Source organism: Clytia hemisphaerica, unplaced genomic scaffold (genome assembly GCF_902728285.1).
Source record: "Clytia hemisphaerica strain Z4C2 unplaced genomic scaffold, Clytia hemisphaerica genome assembly, whole genome shotgun sequence".
NCBI classification, from domain to species: domain Eukaryota; kingdom Metazoa; phylum Cnidaria; class Hydrozoa; order Leptothecata; family Clytiidae; genus Clytia; species Clytia hemisphaerica.
This window is the reverse complement of record NW_027103674.1, coordinates 1,384,731-1,405,281: the sequence shown is the minus strand read 5'-3', so window position 1 is coordinate 1,405,281 and position 20,551 is coordinate 1,384,731. Positions and strand designations below refer to the sequence as shown.

At 35.5% G+C, this 20,551-nt stretch overlaps 1 protein-coding gene across 1 annotated transcript; it reads left to right on the top strand.

The window, feature by feature from the left end:
• The first annotated feature begins 6,088 nt into the window (after nt 1-6,088).
• On the top strand, nt 6,089-18,089 carry LOC136803455 (uncharacterized). The gene is made up of 3 exons (XM_067060182.1): nt 6,089-6,205; nt 11,803-14,605; nt 15,415-18,089. Exons 2-3 carry the CDS (start codon nt 13,470-13,472, stop codon nt 15,746-15,748), a joined length of 1,470 nt encoding a protein of 489 aa, XP_066916283.1. The 5' UTR covers nt 6,089-6,205; nt 11,803-13,469; the 3' UTR covers nt 15,749-18,089.
• Nucleotides 18,090-20,551: the final 2,462 nt, after the last annotated feature.

Genomic DNA, 20,551 nt, shown 5'->3' with positions numbered 1-20,551 from the left:
GAAACTCTCCCACCGATTTTTTTCCGTATACCGCCATAACGCCATACCGCCATATTTTCCCACCTTTACTATCAATGTAACAGACGATAACATCGTCTAATCAAAACCAACCTTATCAGAGTAAAGTAGGGGTTGGCCTCTGTATTTTTCAAGCTTTCCAGTACAACCCCTAAGCACACCATCACGTCAGTTATTTAGCTCTCATCACGATCACAAAAATCGCTAAGAGTTTCCATCACCTAAATAATCGGCTAAAATTACCAAAATCACGCAACAATGTCTTAAATTTCTGCCTATCACACATCATGCTAAAATGTTCATAGCACGTCATTACGCCAAAAAAGATTGGCATTACACCATCAAGCAAGAAAAAATGTAGACTATGTATTCTATAACCTCAAACACGCAAATTAGCAGTCGGGCGGAATTTTTGTCCGCGCGGGCGAAAAAAAGTCGGAGGGGCTCAATGTCTCGTAAACACAGACTCTATTTTCCGTCGCGCAACTATTTTTTTATATAACAGCTAGTATATCGTAGGACATAATAATATTAACGGAGCAGACATCGTCTAGGAAAAAAGCCAATTACGCACCATAAAACTTTGGGTTGGACTCATAAATTAAACTAATCATTTAAGTATTCTTCCAACTCAATTTAAAATTCGCCTTGGAATGCAATCTAACTTTCATTCCTACTTAACCACCAAACACTTTTAAAAACAGAAACTTTCAGTTAAAACTCCCTTCTATAAATCAAACTGAAATCGTGGATTTTATACTTAAAATACTTTTAAATACAACAATTGTTATTAAAATAAGGGGGATTCAGCAATATTGGGTAGATTACCGAACAGCTGACAGGACACGAAAACCGCCAGGTTCGTATGACAGGCTTAACATATTTAAAAGTTAGAGTAAACAGTAAAAAGTGTATATTTCATGTAATTTTCCGACAGTAAACTCGCGCTTATCGAACTTCTATATTCTATATTTCTATAATTCGAAACGTGTTTTTCCAGTTCCCGGAAGGAGAAAACTCCTTAAAATACTTTCTATATTCGAATCTCCCTGGAATTCGAACAATAAAATTCCCGTCCAGTTCGATAAGCGAGAGCGACTGTACTTCTAAACCTGACGGAGGTGGGGGGGTGGGTGGGGGTGGCTGCTCAAAAAAAAGAAGCACTTAGGCGCATACCTATACTAGACATCACGGATTTGGAATAAAGTAATTTTTCAGATTTTAAAAAGTGTACTTGTTCGAAATGAAAGAATGTCCACTGTAAGGGTGTAATAAGTGAGAAAAACGAAGTTTTTTTGGCAATATTGTGGACAATTTTTACCTTAATTGAAGCTTTCATTGAAACTTTAAAAATCAGTTGAGACGAGATTCGTTGTTTCTGATATCAGTGTAAGAAAATATTTGGACTAAAAAAAGGCCTGTAAATTTAACAATCCTTCATCAAATGATAAGATTTTTCGATCAATGTTTTCTTTAAGGTAAACTCTATTGCTTGTACTTTCCTCCAAAATTCTCCAGCAACTTTATTTCTACAAATTGAGTCTGAAATCATGTGTGCTTAAATAAAGAACTTTTCATTTTCTGGCTTTAGAAAATATCTTTTCAAAACAAAATTTAACGGATAACGAAATTGAACATAAACTTGTTTCGCAGACGAAGTTTTATTTAATTTTCGTATATTAGAAGGCTAATATCTTCGATACTGATATGATAGTAAGAATATTCAGAGCAATCTTGAGTTCTACTAAAGAGTCTTATTTAATCGGGCGAGCTTAGAATTTCTTTTGATACAGTTTATAAAAGAAATCAAAAGACTTTAACGACCAATTATTTATGGAAGAATGCAATTATTGAGTAAAACCCCCTTAAAACCATTACCATAGATATGCTTACGGATATTAATATCAACCAATCACAGGCTTCTTTGGAAAACAATAAATAACAACCAATAGAAGCCTTGTAAGCAAAATCAATTAACAGCTAGATAGATCTCTCAAAGACCAGGAGCTAGGTTCCAAAACGGCCCCCCCTTTTAATTTTTTAAAATTTCCAAACCCCCCCATGACTTTATAGACCCATCCCCCGTTGGATTTAATTTTCAAGAATATTTTCCATTTGGCCAAAAGAAGCCCCCTTATTTTACGTCCAAAAGCCTGATGTGTAGGCCTAGATTTACCTTATTTTCGGGTTTTCAGAAGTACAATTTCCACCCCAGGATTCTTTTTGTAAGAATTGTTCCCGTGGAGTACATTGTCCTAGGTTTATACCGTGCACGTAAAAATAGACATGCGGTTGTCTATTCCCTCCCCCCGGATCTTAGTTAGTGAGTATCAATGTAATAGATATACCATAACCTTCTCAGCAGTCCCGAGAGGATATTACTTAAGAAACACCATGGGGTGAACACATAGACACTTAACGTCGACGGGGGATTAATAATTCCCTATTTTGATTATAGCGTGAAGTTTAATTCATTGTTTTCATGAGCAGGAAAATTCAGATTTGGGAATGGGAAAATAGCATCTAGTTGCAATGAGGATTTGCTTATCTGAATTAATTTCAGTGGGGGAAAATAGGATTTAATTCCACCAAGGGACGATATTTTGTCATTTTGCCAGTGGGAAGGGGTCCCTGTTAGTCGGTAGAAGGGGTGAATATACACTGTGTATCCAAATCGAAAGTTTAATTCATCGGAGAACGAAAACCAAGATATTGTACCAAGACTTTTTAGAATGGCGTGAGAGTAATATTTGGGAGTTCCTTTTTCAAAATATTTTAATGACTTTTTAACGTGTGAAATCTTTTATTTAAAATAGTTTAAACGAAGATGAATGTGACGAGTATAAATTCTATTCGTTTTATTGAATTTGCACTCCTAATCTGGCTAACTGCCAAAGCTTGGGTTGTGTCCCTCCTTGAGGGCGCCTTTTGGATCTTAAAAATCCCACTTTTGTTGTAGCAATAAAACTCTCAATGTCAATTCTTTGACCCCACGTACCCAGCTGGCACACAACGTTGTTTTAACGTCAAATACGTATTTGGACGTTATTATGTCCATGGCGTTGCTTTGACGTGTTGCCGGCTGGTTAGTGTTTTACAACAGTAGGGATAGCCATTTTTCAACACCCAACTTCTGGTCTTTCTCCACGCCAAGGGCAGTGGAATGGCTTTTCCGAAGATTTGATATGGGGGGGGTGGAGGATGTAACAAATTTTCAGTGATTTACCCCCCGGACAAAGTGAATTTTGGCCCCGGACAACGGGTTTTACCCCGTACAAGCATCAGTTGACAACCCTGACAACCCAAATTACCCCCATACAGAGCAAATTTACCCCACGGACAAGGCAAATTTTGATGATTTTCGCTAACCCCCGGACAATATATCCTCCACCCCGCATGTACGGAGATTTTCTGGAAGAGCCCAATCTTAGTCCAGGAAGTTGAATCTTATCCAAAAACAAAGGGTGACTTTAATCCGATGTGTACTCATTTCAGGGGTTATTTTTTCAATTTCTCCTTTTTCTCCAGTACTGGCTTTCAACCATCAAATATCAAATAGCAAAGAGGAAAGTTCAATAGAAACAGACCCGAGTCTATGTATGTATTTTATAATGTATCATCATTTTCATTCAACCCTGTCTCATTGTATTGACCAAGTGAGAGTTTTGAACTAATGGGGATAACATGTGAAAAAGCTGGGAATAAAAATGTATAAATTCCTTCCTTGTTTTTAACGAATGGTGATTTTAAATTTTACTGTTTACAGGTGAAGAAACCAGTTCGGATAAAAGATTTATGTGTCATTCCCAGTGGAGGGAAGAGAGACGATGTCTTACGTGGATAGCTCAGTATTATCAGCGATCCAAAAAATATCCGCAATCTGATTGGTTAAAAAGAGTACAGTATATCTTGTATTTTACATGTACAAAATATAAATTGACGAAAAGATGTTGTTGCATTGTAGCGGTAGCAGCAATCTAACGTCACTTTGCTACAAAATTGGCCTGCGCTTTTTTCCAACACAAAAAGTGTATTTTTTGGGTCACCGATAAACCAGTTATTGGACAGTTGTGAGTACAATATGAGAAAATGTTTTACAAGTTACGAGATTTTTCCGTACAATATTTTTCGAGCCTTTAGGCGAAAAAATTCGGAACGAGTGAAATATTTCTATATTGCGGTCTGATAACTATGAACTGAATTGGAAGGAGTGGGGATTCAAACTGCCAATCCCTGGTTTCAGGCGCTAACGCCCTGACATCGCTCCCTAAAATCTTTTACTGAATTCTAAATTTGAGTGTAAATTTATTACAGTTGAAAAAACTTTTTAGGCAATTTCCCTAATAGTTGGGAATTCTATAAAAGACAGAGAAAATTCATTATCTTTGCAAATAATGAATTAAAACTTTCGTGACATGAAAATAAAATGACCTCTCATACGATTTATTTTCGTTATCAGATTGTATGTAGTTCAAAATAGGCCACTAAAAAACATTCCAGAGGTTATTTTTCAACGAATTCTAATACCTAGTAAGAAAGATTAAATCAGATTAAACTTTCTATCAATTATACGAGTATATATATAATATATTTTATAAAAACAGTAAAATATTTCCATGGCATTTTTACACTGGCACTATGAGTCTCAAAATGTTCTTAAGATACTGTAAATAGTAATTTTTCTGTGCGAAATTTGAGGTGTTTAAAAATCTTAAAAAAGCTTGCTTAAAATCTAAGTACTAATTACCGGCTCTGAGATGTTGCAGATATTGTTTAACTTATTCTTTATTTTTTTACCGCAAGTTCTTTAAGATAGTTTATCCTATTATCATTATAATTCATCTCTTTTTAGAAAATGGCCAGGGGGAAATACTTCATGGACACTTCGACATTTTGTCAAGCTGGCAATAAAATGTTGCTGACGCCCAGTTTAAAAGTTGTATAGAATATGGACAGACTTACATTGTTCTTAGATACAGTCTGCTAGTCTGGATTTCCAGGCTGTAATATTTTTTTTTTCTTGTGTTGTTTCTTGGTCTTTCTAAATTGCTTTACATTTCAACCCAGCTGGCACACAACGTTGTTTTGACGTTAGAATAACGTTATATAGGCGTCATGAATGTCACATGGACGTTGTTTTGACGTTGTGTGCCGTCTGGGAAGGCATCGGCATGCGTGTTTTTGTTTTTGAATTTGTTGATTTTTTTGCGCAGCCTAGAATTCACCTACCCTACAATTCACCTACAAGCTACGATCAGTGGAATGATATATTGGCACCAGCCTAAAAAAAGCACTGGATTTTACTCACTTCCCTCTCTTAAACCCCCCCCTAATTTCAATGGTTGAAGAAGGCAACAGGGCTACAGACTCAACCATTGAAGCTCAGGGGGGAGGGGAATAAGTTGTAGCATTAAAATTCAGTGTCTACTGCCAAATATTATTGTAGTGATTGTAGATATGCTAGGTATTAGACAAAAGAAACATTAAGAAGGAAATAATTTACAGGTTGGAGTGTTATAAACACCCCTGTCTCGTTGACCTAGAGATTTTCTATTCTGTGGACATGTGTGAAGATGCTAAAAGCCATTGGAGAGGCCCCCAGCGGTTTTTCGTGATGGTGTGATTTCGTGATATACGATTTTAAAATGCGTGATTGCGTGATCGGAGGAACCAACGTGATCAACGTGATCGTGATAGAATGGAAATTGAACTTAATTTAAATTTAACCTGGTTTGGGATTTTTTTTCGTGATTGCGTGATATGAGAAGTGACTGGGGGGGGGGCTCATTGGAAATATTACATTTCTTGGCATTTGATAAAAAGCCAAGCTGGCACAAAACATGAAGCACCGTTGTGTGCCCAGCTGGGATATTGGTAAAAATTCATATTTTATGGCTCCAAAATTGGATTCAGATAGAGGAAATTTCAGTATCTTTGTTTGACTGGGAGCAAATTCTGGACGATGGTGTGACACAGGGGTGTTTTTTGGTGTTGTTTGTTTTGTGATTTTGTGAATGCTGTAAAGTTGATTCTACTGATCGACCTCATTGTTATTACTTCTTTATTTTTTAGATCTAAAGTAAATTGGCAGAATAATCACTCGTTCAATATTTACAAAACATGGCTCGTCCTTGCTGGCCTTTCTTGTGCATCACCGCCATTCTGATAGCAAACTGTTCTGCAAAAGGTTAGTTACAATCTTTTTCTTTTTTATATACATAATATATTTTATAAGACGTATGTATTTCCATTTCATCATGAATATTTTTGTGCAATATTCCGATAAAAGTCATCCTAAAAATATTTTTTAAGTGTTATTAGATTAACATCCAAACCAAACCTATATCGACAAAAATTCGGGCAAACTGGGGAGGCAAATTTGGAATATAAATGATTTTGGCGCCCCTATGAAATATCAATATCTTTGTAAAGATTACGCGAGCAGAGCGAGCACGAAAATTTTGGGGTATTTTCTCTCTTTTTGGCCGAAAACTGCCATACACTTTTTTTTAATAAGAACCAGTAAATTTTTGCTGAGGCTCGGCTGTTCTTATTTTTTTGGCACTTTGAGCCTTGAATTGTTCTTATTTTGTTCTTATTTTTTCTAAGGTAAAAAACAAGTTTTGGCTATTTACACTTTACTATTTAGAGGATTTTAGAAACCAGTGATTCTTTTTTCTATAACTTCAGCCTCTCCACTGTTCTTAAATTGTTCTTATTTTTTGGCATTTTTGAGCCTCATTGTTCTTATAAAATTGTTCTTATAAAAAAAGTGTATCTAAGGTGTAAAAGAGCAAAGGGGCGCCGTAAATTAGTAATCAGAGGCGTCTTTTTACGCCCTTTGTATTTTGGCACCCTTCAAAAAAATTGGCCGCTGGGGGTGGCACTCCACGCTACTGTTGACACGTAATGCTTATCCCAAGCAAATATAAGGTGTTATTCTGAAAGTCTTGAGATACGTTGAGGGATAATTGATCATTTATATGTAAAAAATGCCTCAAAATGCTCCAAAATTGGCCTTCTTAAGGTTAAGGTGCCAAATTTTAAGATCGTGATATTCTTTATATTTTCTTAAATTTTTGGGGCCAATTTATATTAATGAATATTCTTATAGTGTATATTCTTATAAAGAAATGATCGGTTTATTTGGCCAACTTTTCCAGTGGGAAGGGGTCTCAGTGGGTCTGTGAGAAGGGGGTGTCTTATTTCCAACGCAACGTTTTCTGCAAATCATTCATTATCAGTTCATATACCTTATTACACGAATATTACTAGTCATTTTATTACCACGAATTAAAAAATTTCGTGTAAATAAAAACCCCCTTAATTAAAACCAGCCATGGTGTCCTTGAAAAGCAAATAAAACTTACGTTAATTTTTGGAGTGTTAATTTCATGGCCGTTGAATACTTGCCTAGTAATATTCGTGTAATAAGGTAGCCTCACTGATTATGCCAACGGCCAATATAAACTGATATTATCCCGTAACAATAATCGCGTACTATCCTATAACACCCGTATTACTGTATCACTGTATCTTATCGGGGGAAAAAATGTCGAAAATTTTGAGGGGGTGACGAATTTTTCCCCAACGAAATATTTCCCCGACATTCTATTATCCGACCAAGACTTTTACCCGATTTTTTATCCCCGACCAGAACATTTACCCGAAATTTTATACCGCAACCAAAATTCAAATCTAATTTATTTACCCCTTAATTTACCGAAATTAGTGCTTTAAATGTCGAATTACAAGATCCATTTTCGAGCTAGTGAAGGAAACCATTTCTTTCGGACAATTTAGTCGGGTGAAAGTGACGAATTTGAAATTTTGGTCGGGGAAAAGTGACGAAAATACCTCTAGGTGACGAAATTTTTACCCGACTAAATAAAACTCTGACATTTTTTCCCCGATAAGGTATTATATGGGTTATCAACGACTTCAGTCTGCCTATTGATGTTTCCCCTTATGAACAGTTTTTGACATAAGACAAAAGTTATATCACTTTGGAAAAGAAAAAATAGAAAAGTGTTTCTTATCTTATTTTATTAATTTTATAATCTTATAATGCTGTTAAAGATTGTTTCGGCGATTATGAACTCTTTGTCTTTTTTTCGGTTCTGTCACGTAAGCAATATTTCTTAAAATTTCGCAGAAATCTCAAAATGTCTGTCCAGTTTCGATAAAAATGAAATCATCTGTATATACTTAGATAAAAATCTAGTTAAATATGAGTAAAACCAGTATAAATTACACCGGTAATTATCATTTTTGAATAGCGAACCATTACGCAAACATCTTTATCGTGGTCAGAAAAGAGAACCATATTTATCCAGTCAGCTGGCACACAAAGTTATTTTAACGTTTATTTAATGTTCAAAACGTCCAAATAACGTTAGACGAGCGTTGAAACAACGTTTTGTACCAGCTAGGGTAATTATATAGAACAAAACATCTCAGCCTCATAAAATCTCCAAAAATTGTCGAAAAGATTCTGGAAGATTTTGGGGTATTTCCTTTCTTTTTGGTCGAAAACTGCCATATCTAAAGTGTAAAAGAGCAAAGCGGCGCCGTAAATTAGTAATCAGAGGCGTCTTTTTACGCCCTTTGTGTTTTGGTACCCTTCAAAAAAATCGGCCGCTGGGGGGGGCACTCCACGCTACTGTTGACACCAGTGCCATAGGAAGCATTTTCATATTGGGGGGGCTGAAGTTTAGTGACACCGCGAGGGCCAACCATGGTTTGGCCCGAGGGGGGGATTTTGAAAATTTGAGCTCTAATTGCTTAAAAATACACTCAAAACATGCACATAAAGACAATTATGACAAATTAAAAAATAAAAACTTTGCATTTTTCAAAATAACCATTTTTGAAAAAATTATTGGTGGGGGGGGGTATAGCCCCCCCCCTTGCCCCCCAGTTGCTACGGCACTGGTTGATACGTGATGCTTATCCCAAGCAAATATAAGGTGTTCTCCTGAAAGTCTTGAGATACGTTGAGGGATATTCCAGAATTTGGCACGATAATTACTTCTCAGGAGAACCTCCAGGAAAATAAGTTTGTTGATTGGAATGTTTTGCCTCCCCCCAGGCTAGAGAGGGTTAGGGTTACTTGGAGATATTAAATTTCAATATTATCAAAAGAAACATTTTAAAATCTGATATCGAAGTTTTATACCAGTGGATACCGCCTTAAAACAAACAAAAAAAGGTTTTGCATTTTTTTAAAAGCTGCTAAGGCAATTTTTATTGCTTCGTGAAAAAAATGCAACTTTAGCTATTTTACCCCTTAAAACCTACAAAATGGTTTTCTTGAATAACTTTTTATAAAATAGTCCTTTCCTTTCTCAAATTTTGAACAGTGATTCACTGCTAAGTTACTAATGCTACAATTAGATCATTGGTACCTAATATTTTCAAAACTGTACGTTAAAATCAAATTACACCTTAAACCCTACTAACATTGACCCCTTGTTCACAACTTACTGAAACTGGTGAAATTGCAATTCAGGTGCTGAACCGCGATTCAATTTATCAAATACTTGCTAGAAATCCATTCCCAAAACAATATTTGTATTTTTCAGGATGTCATGCTCATAATGCAATTGCGCCTGTTTTTTTGTCAAAAAAACGGCTTTGAAGCGTCAAAACTTTTATTTACTTCATTTTTGACGTATGTTAAAGTCTGTCTCGAAATTTGCAATTTGCAAAAAATGTTTGACATTTTGAATAGAATTCGATGCAAAAAGATAAGTGAAACACAAAAATGAATTTTGGAGAAATTGTTGATTTTTCAGAAAATGATTCTAATTTATCACTAACAATTTAAATTGAGCTTTCTAAAAAGTAGAAAAAAAAAACTTTTGATCAACCAGGGCTTCGATTAAGATTTTTTGGGGGTGTACAACAGAAAAAAATCTTATCACCCTTTGAAAAAAAAAGGCCAATAAAAAGAAAAAGACGGTTATAATTTGGACGGTGGTGGTCAGAGTCAGATTTAATGTGGAGCAGAAAAAAATTGACAGTCCGTATATATTTTGATAAATTGCTGCACACAACGTTGTTTTAACATTCATTTAACGTTATATTAACGTTCGTTTAACGTTATATTAAAACATTAGGGTTATCAGATGGACGTTTTGATGACGTTAAGTGTCGGCTGGGAAGGAAAAAAGGTAAAATTATAAGTAATGCATTGTCGGTAAGATAATTGTGAGTGGATGGATGTAACCCAGCCGGCACACAACGTCAAAGCAACGTCCATGTTTTTTGTCAAATAGCGTTATTTGAACGTTAAAACAACGTTGTGTGCCAGCTGGGAAAAGGCTTAAAAGATATCATTTACACGCTAGCACTTTGTAGTATCTACACTGTAACGTACCTTGCACCATTCCCAGCTGGCACACAACGTTGTTTCAACGTTTATCTAACGTTATATGGACGTTGTGAACGTTAGATGAACGTTGAAACAACGTATCTTGCACCATTTTCTTACACTATATTTTTAAACAAAAGAAAGAACAACTTTCTCCACCCCGCTTGAACAAATTTTGAGAAATTCTGCTTTGTCCGTCCGTCCATTCGTTCGTCTGTTTCCAACTGTTCTCGAGATTGACTCAATAGTTTTTTCTGAATTTTTGCATAATGATGCAAAATGATAATAGCCCGATTTTTGAGAAAAAAAATTTTTGAGCAAATTTGTGCCAAAAACTGCCTAAAAAATCAGGTTTTTTAGACTTTGTGCGGAATTACTTCAATAATTTTTTCCGATTTTTCGCATAAAGACATAGGGCAAGGTTCTCTAAAGAGCGGCTGGAGCCGTTGAAAATATTATTACTCAAAGGGTCAGGAGTTTACCCTTCTTGGGTCTTTTGAAGGGTACGAAAATCACGAGAAAAAAGTCGATTTTGTCTCCCAAAAGGTAGCTTTTTTGCAAAAATTATAGTCTCTCCAAAGGGACAGTTTTCATAGGTCAGGCACACATGCTCGACAATATCCAATCCTTGTAGACTCCCTCCCGGTAGCTAATCAGCTGCTGTGGAAGTGACATAATTCATGATATGTCTTCTACGGACCCAACAACTGATTGGTTGAAAGTGACGTATTGACTGATTTTACGTCACTTACAACCAATCAGCTATTGCGTCTGTGATGTAATGTCACAAGACATTGCAGTGGTGCATATCATGAATATCGGCAGAAATAGCACTGTTAAATGTTTTAAACATAAATGGACCGCCATTTCACGATCTTCATAATACGTAAACCTTTTTTATAAGAACATACAGACTATGTAAGAATGGCAAAAAATATTGAGAACATTTAAGAACATTGGGCTCTATAAAACACCCAATTTCTTGAAAATTGCACAAAAAAACTCAAAAAGTTAAGAACGTACAAAAATCATTTTTAAGGCTTGGGGACACGAGAAGTTTTTTTCGCGTTGGTGCAATGCAACATGCTCCATCCCACCAACCTGAAACGTTTTCTAGTGTCTCCACCCCATTTTTCTTTTAATAGCATTTGTGCTTCTCTCACTTTTGTCCCTGCGACAATGGAGCAAAATTGATTCGAATTAATTTTGCTCCATTGTCCCAGGGACAAAATCAGCGTGTCTTTTGGGTATTTCCCTCACTTTTTGTCCCATGAAACAAAAAAAGAAACCATGAGACACGCACTTTTTTTCTTGTGTTGGTGGGATGGATGGAGCATGCTGCATTGTACCAACGCGAAAAAAAACTTCTTGTCTCCCCAAGCCTTTACAATTCCATTTTCTTTTGTCAGGTGCTGATCATGAAACAACATTTCACATATCCCCAAACGGCCATAACAATGCTACATGCGGCTCCAAAAACAACAAATGTCGGACAATCAATTACGCTTACCTATTGAACCAAATCATTGACGATGCTAAAATCACATTTGTTTTGGAAGCTTCATCTCATGAGAGTATATCTTACTACTTGGATCCTCTTGTCAAAAATAATGGACAACACGATGGTCATTTTAAATTTGTTAAAGACTATCCAGACAAACAGAACCCGACCATATATGGAAGCAAGCATGCAGTTATCCAAACTGGAGGCGTAATCGATATACAGTTTGACAGTATCAATCTCAACGATGTGCTACTTCTGCGTAAAAACATCCCAAGAATCAATATATTCATACGAAATGCATCTATCAATTTAAATGAAAAAAGAGAGTTCATAGCATTACATCAACAGACAGCTAACAGTGTTGTCAACATTGAAATACAATCTTGTATCTTGAAGTCACCACCTACTGCTAGATGGATGCATATATCAATACTAGATCCAAATCCAAAAAACAATATCAAACTATCAAACATAACTATCCAAGGAGGTAGTTTCTTTATTGAGAACATGGTATCATTTGATCTGGTTGATGCGGTGATTAAGGAATTCTATCCTGCCCTCCAACAATGCTTTCTTTGAGTTATCACATGTAAAAAAAGTACTGATCAATAACTTTACAGTACGAAACTTAACATCACGGCGTTTAATTTATGTCGGAACAGATTCCTCTATTAACATTAGTAATGTAAATATTCTCAGAAGCTCATTTGAGGAAATCATCGACGTACGACAATCGACAGTCAGTTTTGCCAACGTCAATATAACGAACACTTTTGCTGAAAATTACATTTTTAACTTTGAGAAAAGTAAAAGCGAAGAATCTAACGGAGTCAACATAATTTCATCAAATGCTGCTAAAGGTTTTATTCGTCTACATGAAAGTGAAGTTAACGTTTTGGACTTCAAAATCACCGATACTGGAAAAGCTAAAATGAAACATTCCTTCTTTATCTCTGGACGAGACAGCAAACTATATTTCCAGGGCGAGTTATCTCTGACATCGATGGACTTCACCGGCGACTTATTTGACGTTCGAGATAATGCTGAACTACATGTTGAGCACTTGCATATGCAGAATATCGTTTTCAGGGATAGAATTTTATATTCACAACATTCCCCTGCAATTGAGATAATACACTTCGAGCTAATCAATGTGACTGCATCAAAGAATTTTCTTCATTTCGAAAACTCTAATATCCATGTGCATCTGATGAATATAAAAAACTGTGACATGCGAACCCTTTTTGAAGCTACGCAATCGGAGATCAAGTTAGAGAAATTCAAAATGCTCGATTCAAAAATATCCGAAAATGTTTTCAACATGGTTGGAGGTACATTTTTTTCCAAGATCAAAGTCCACATTTCCAATTCGTCTGTGTCGCGTTTCATTAGAGCCACAGATGTAATGATAATCATTGAAGATTTCGAAATCGAAAAATCTCACTTCGAATTAGAAAGTGCACTTTTGGATGAATGCGCATTTACCGTGGTTAAAATGAAAGTCGTGAAGACGGATTTTCATTCCGGACCCGTACTTGTAACAATGTTTAGTAAAGCTTCGGTGATTTTGAAATGGTTGAAACAACTGTGGTACATAAGCATGCGTTCCTGTTGAAAAAATCTAATTTCACGGCAACGAATTTCGTCGTCAGGACAACTAACATAAAACAAAGGAGTTTATTTTTCATCGAAGACAGCGTTGCTATAGAATTCAAAGATCTGCAATTGACAGGGAATACGTATCGTTCTCAAGTGTTTGAAATTGAAAATACAGAGCAAGTATATTTCGAAAAGGTTGTGGCATTAGAGAATAAATTCTTTGGTTTTCTAAAACTCCAAGATGTTAAACCCTTTGTAATTCGAAACTTTGACTTCTTCGAAAATACAGCTCTTGGTCAAAATGCTTTTGTCGAAGCAATTAACTCTGAATCAATCTTCACCGATGGTTCAATCCGTTTTAAAAAGGTTGCTTTGGGAAGCCATTTTTTCTCATTCAGACAATCACCATCATTGAGTATGTCCAATACAAGCATTATTTTACCAGATACGAAATCTGTTACAAATTATCAAATTCTGTCTGTAGAGAATAAAAACAAGAACCGTTCAAGTTTCAAAGACTTTACTGCAACGTGTGGCGAACACTTTGATATTGTTAAAAATGTCACTCCTTTATCAGCAGCAGATCACAACAATGAATTGTTGAACATAACATGTATACGATGCCCACATAATACTTTTTCGATGGGTACTAGTTCTATAAATATCAAAGATTCAAGCGGTAACTACAATGAAAGTATATCAAGAACCAAATGTTCGCCTTGTCCTACTGGATCAACATGTTATAACAATAAGTTAGTGGCACGTGACAACTTTTATGGATTCTACCAAAATGAGACAGAGGATTTTCGATTTGTGGTGTGCCCTAAAGATTATTGTTGCTCTAAAGAAAGTCAGAAATGTAATTCTCCAACCACCTGTAATTTACACCGAAAAGGAAGATTTTGTGGCAAATGTGAAGAAGGTTATTTCGTCAGTATTGTCAATAATAAGTGTGTTGAGAATTCAAAATGCACTACTTCTAATCGTCAATGGTTTCGGACTTTGTTTATTATCACTACACTTATCATAGCTGTTGTATTAACTGGCCTCAAAGATTTCATGGCTATTTTGAAATGGTTTTTGAAGAAGATAAAACAGTGCCATCGAAGGTAAGATCTATATTTGACGTACATAATGCTATAACTAGCCATAACTTTCATTAAGGTGCCACCGCAGCAAAACGAACACATAGAGTTGAATTTGCGTTCAAAAGGAATGATCTTAGCCCTACAGTAATTTTTGTTAATAGTGACAAAGCTTTAGGCTTCCTCCGGTGGCAATAACGCCCATCTGACGCCCGTGTACTATAAATTATCTTGTTATGAGCATATAAAGGGACTGGGGGTTGGAAATCATAATGACGTCTTATTTTTTACAACAGAACAGAAGCACCCGAAAATACCCGGATTTTGACCATCGGTTTTTGTAGGATTTTTTTTAAGAAATCGAGTGTTTTTCATAGTCCATAAAGCCTTAGAATGTACTTAACTTGTTCTAGATATATTGGACATATTTTGGTGCGTCCATTTAAAACATTGCGTCATGAATACCGTGAATAGCCGAGTTGGCTGCTGTCCAAGGACCCCGTGTAAGCAATACACAGGTTGCAAAATTATATCAATGCAGTCAAAACATGGAAAAGTCGGAAAAGTTCATGTGATTTTATTCCCATGTTACTTGCCTTACTAACTTACAGCTGATAACTTTATTAGTGTCAATGGTCGTCAATAAATTCGAACCAATCAGAAATAAATGTCATGTAACAAGCACATGAAAATTTCGAGTAAAAGCATAATTGGTTTTAATTAATTGACTTTAATTTTGCAACCTGTGTGTTGAAAATCTAGATTACTGGGCTATATGAGTGTAAAATAATCTGTATCTACTCATCCTCACAATTATTTGTTGTTTTTTTCAGACTATTTACAAACGAAGAAGAAGAAGACCCAGAGGAGGATAAAGAGAATTGTCAGTTTTCATCCGTTTTCGATATCATCTACTCTTTCTACCAAATCAAAGCGTTAATCACCGTCGCCACCTTAGATAATACATCATTGGTAGACAGATTTTTCAACGTGGAAATCGTGTTAGAAACAACAAAGAAACTTGAAAAGCTTTGTCCTTCTCATGACTTTCACTGGCGTCGAAAAGGAAGTTTTGATTGGATTTTTGACCCCGCTCGTTATAATGATGATCATTTTCGCGTTACATTTAATCGTAAAATACCTGAGATTCTTAAAACCATCAAATAAAACGATTGAGAGCGTGTCATGTAGATTTTATGTTGGATATTACATCACTTTGACTTTTTGTTACAAGAACATTTGCACGTCAGTGTTGACTCTGATTAACTGCAAGACTGAGAATAATACCACGTTCCTCTTCATTGATGGTGATATTGAATGTTACACTTCTCTGCAGGGAGCGATTCTCATTTTCCTGATCTTTTGGGTTATACCATTTCCGTTTGCAGTCACAAAAGTATATAACTTGTTTCGGCAAAGATATATTTCCATTAAGGCATTTTTAATGTTTTTAGCATTTCCAGTGCTAGGCATTTTTACAAGTTTCCGCAAAACTTGGACGAAACTTGAACCTACGAACAGGGAGCTTATCTATGAACGCTTGAAAGAATCATTGGAAGAACCGTATAGAGAGAATTTGTTTTGGTGGGAGACTTGGAGACTATTGGAGCGTTTAATTATCGCCGCTTTGGCAGTCTTCGCTCCCTACCCTTTATATCGTACTCTCTTCATGACACCTGTTTTCGTTGTATTCACATTTCTTCACTATCGAATAAACCCTTACAGTAAAAAAAATAAAACAGATTCACAGTGTATTTTACAACGATTAGATATAGTTTCATGGATTTGTTTGTCGTTCCATTTGTTTATCAACGGAATGCGAGCTGTGGTTTATATTTACGACGTTCCAAATATCGACTTTATAAAAAATACATTAGAAGCTTGTTATATTTTGGAGAATTTATTCTCGCCTTTATGGTATCTCATTATCTCGTACATTGCTACTGAACTATATGAGAAACTACATTGTAAGAAATGTGTAAAGAGATTTAGTATGGGAAAGACGAACGGACCAGATGATGTGGAATCTCAGTTACAGATACCGATATTGCTTGAGGAGAACGAAGAACAAGATGACATTGAGTTACAACTGCAATACGGAAATGGCGATATTCTTACACCTACTAATAATAATGGGAACTGTTCGAATTCAGTAGAATCAAAAGAGTCACAAAAGAAAAAGAAGAAAAGATCTAGCGGGACAAAGGTAAAACGAATTGACGACCTTGAGCCTCAAGAATTACAACGAACGCGTAGCTTGCTTAATGAGGAAAACGATGAACAAATTGAGCTAAAACAGCACGGTGAAAATGACACAATTCTTACACCTCTCAAAGCTAACGAGAACGGTTCAAATTCAAAAGAGTCACAAAAGAAAAAGAAGAAAAGATCTAGCGGGACAAAGGTAGCAAGAACAGACGACCTTGAGCCTCAGGAGTTACAACGAACGCGTAGCTTGCTTGATGAGGAAAACGATGAACAAATTGAGCTAAAACAGCAAGGTGAAAATGACACGATTCTTACACCTCTCAAAGCTAACGAGAACGGTTCAAATTCAAAAGAGTCACAAAAGAAAAAGAAGAAAAGATCTAGCGGGACAAAGGTAGCAAGAACAGACGACCTTGAGCCTCAAGAATTACAACGAACGCGTAGCTTGTTTGATGAGGAAAACGATGAACAAATTGAGCTAAAACAGCAAGGTGAAAATGACACGATTCTTGCACCTCTCAAGGCTAACGAGAATGGTTCAAATTCATTAGAGTCACACGAGAATGTAGAGTATTCGGAATATTCGGTATATTGGAATAGCATTGATATCCTTGGTATTGATGGCAATGAAGACCGGAGTCGGGAGCAATTACCAAAAGAAGGTGCAATAATTCCTTTAATTGAACTCTTTGAAGATATCAATAAACCATGATTATGTGAATTTGATTTTCTCAAAATGAACAATTAACATTTTTATTCTTAATTATCTAAACAATTTTTATTTTATATTCTCATATGTATCATATATTTCATTTCATTTTTTTAATGGACCCCGTAAGTACCAATAACTTTGGATGAAATTTCTGACGAGCCTCGAATGCAAGGTTTTTTTAGAACGTCCAAAATTTTTGACTTTCTGTTTTTGCCTGTTTATTCTTAAAATGTTCTTAATCTTACCGTATTGTGAGTGTTTATGTGCGATTTCTTAAGATAGTATGAGTTTCATAAATTCCATAAAGCCTTTTAATTTTCTTAAACTTATCGATACTTTTTTGGACACCCTGTAGTCTGCTCTTATAAAAAACGTGTATTCACATTTCTCCAAATTTAACTATTGTTTTTACACAGTGTGCTTTTTCACTACGCTAGATAGATAAGTGGTTCTCATCAACGGTCCTTTTCATAAATTTCATAAGGGTTGTAAAAAATATACAATGAAGATTCGTGCTTAACATCAGATTTTGATCGCTTCATATTAACATTCCAGATTTAACGTCGAAAATTGGTCATTAAACCTTTTGTCCTCCAAGCGAGGGCTAGACCTCTCTTGGCTTAATGACCAATTAAGCGAAAAAGGCAGCATAAATAAATTGGTTGTCATACAGGGTGTCCCTAATTAAAGTATCGAGTTTGAACATGCGATTGAGTAGAAAAGTTTGTGTGTGTTATCGCTAAAATATAATAACGTTCTCCATCACATAGGCTCATTACAAAAGGTAGTTATAACGTATAAATTAATTGTAATGACAAAGAAAAAAGAGGGAGAGCTTAAAATACAATTTTGTGAACACGCACACAAAAGTTTCTACTCATAGTTGTGTTCAAACTCGATACTTTAATTAGGGACACCCCGTATAAGTAGCAGAATGTGCAAAGGGATTCTTTTGTAAAAAATTGGTCATAAATGGGAAAAGTGTTTTCTTTCCCGATAGAGTTGAAGAGCGAACTTTCATCTGTATTGATTTGATGCAAAAGACGAGGAATCTTGTCACAGAAAATGTTCATTAGAAGGCTCTAAATCTCTTGATATGCAAGTTGATAATTTGTAATAAAATTTTCTTCAAATTCAAAGCGTTGTAAACGCTTTGACAACTGTTTTGGGAGTCAGTAATGTTTTCCTATCAGTTTTCTTTGTTTCAGCTAATCAATTTTTGCCAGATAGTCTCATGAAAAAGCACCCATATGCTACCGGCGTGGTGGTAGTGTATTAAAGTTACCTTTAAAGGGACATTAAAGTAGTAAAATGTAAACATTGCGCGAAATGTCCAAAACAAACTTGTAAAACAATTAAACAATTAAATTAGCCATATTTGGTTTGATTTTTTTATTTTGACATGTGACATTTGTTTTGATTTTGTATCCGCTGCATACAGTTTGTTTACAAATTTCGCAAGTACTGTTATGTCCCTTTAATTCTGTCACTCCGTACACGTTTTTTATAAGAACGTAATTATTTTTTAAAGCTTTGTGTTCTTTATTTAGACTTCAAACCTAAAATATACTTAGAATTTTTAAATCATTAATTGGGTCATAAGTTTCTAAAAATTATTTTTTCAACAACTTATAATTTGTTAGAATTTGAAACATTTGTTAGAAAATGGATTGATCAGAGAGAGGACGAGGAAAATAATTTTTTGTTTATTCAGCACAATATAACAAACAATAGGGAGACGCCTAAGAATAGAAAAAATTTCTTGAATTCCCAAGTCAATTGAATGATGACAATAAAAATCAATTTTTTCAACGTCTTTCTAGAAGTAGAAATCTACGTCGATCGATAGGGTAAACCATTCTTGCAAAATTATATTTTCATATTTTCATATTTAATATTTTCATAGTTTCGTATTTTCGTATTTTAGTATTTTCGTATTTTCGTATTTTCATATTTTCATATTTTCATATTTCAGTTGATATTTTAATAAATTAGAAGAATGAATGAAATGTTGTTTTTTCTGTGTTAAACTTGATTTGAAATACAACCTGTGATGGTAAAAGTAGACTAGCAAACTAGTCTGTTAATTAATCATGTCAGAGGGCGGGAACATAAAGGCAGCGGGTGTTTGCTAGAAGAGGAGCTGCGTACAAAAAATGATGTATTTGCCGCCGACAAAATAAAGCTCTCCTCTTTTTCTTAATTTTTTAAATTTGTTGGTTGTAACTATTGGACCCCCGCCTGGTGAGGAGTGTCCGGAAATTACAAGTGCAAACTTTTTCCTCAAAGATCGCAGTTCAAACTCGATACTTTAGATTTTGGATAGGGTGTAAAGGGTATGAGAATATTAAATGTTTTCTCAGAGCCGCTGCGACAGTTCCGTTCAAAGCTGGGGCTTACGATGCTTCGGGGTTATCCCGAAGGAGTTTTTAATTAAGTGGACAGTTTTTTAATTCAGAAAAACCATGCCACAATTGTTGGTTAGAGTTTGCCGTTGGATGTTAATAGGACATTTTCGAGTTTTTAGGTTAAGGAAGTCGAAAAATAAATCTTTACAAAATAAAATTTTTTTTTCTTCAAAATGGGTTTTTAGGGGCGCCATTCTTTTTTGGATGTGGAGAGCGATTATTGGTGGCACAAGCCATTAGGATTAAATGCCCGCTCTTCAATGTGAAAGTGTATTTTGAAAGTTGGGCCATCTGATGCCATTATGCTTCAACCATTCCAATTCCAGTAGGCCGCCAGTCTACGGTAAAAGTAGTTTTATCTGTGGTGACTGTCCCATGGAAAAATTTGGCCCAAATTTTGTCCCTGTAGAAAAATACCCTACATTTCAGCTCAAATGGAAACTGATTTTGATTTATCTGCACTTGAAATTAAATGGAAAAATTCACCAAAACCATACCGCTGGACAATTGAACTTCTGTTGGGATTGAGATTTTGATAGATATTTTAATTCCCACCGAGAGAAAAGCTTCCACCGGGGTTTTGAGATAGGGGTGTAAACTGTACTTGAATTAAAGTGTTGTCTCTGCCCCGGTGAAAATCAA

Bases quoted from the DNA above. Each gene is read 5' to 3' on its own strand.
- LOC136803455 (XM_067060182.1), top strand. From the start codon at position 13,470: ATGGTTGAAACAACTGTGGTACATAAGCATGCGTTCCTGTTGAAAAAA. The intron at 14,606-15,414 runs GTAAGATCTATA...TGTTTTTTTCAG, and splicing joins ATAAAACAGTGCCATCGAAG to ACTATTTACAAACGAAGAAG.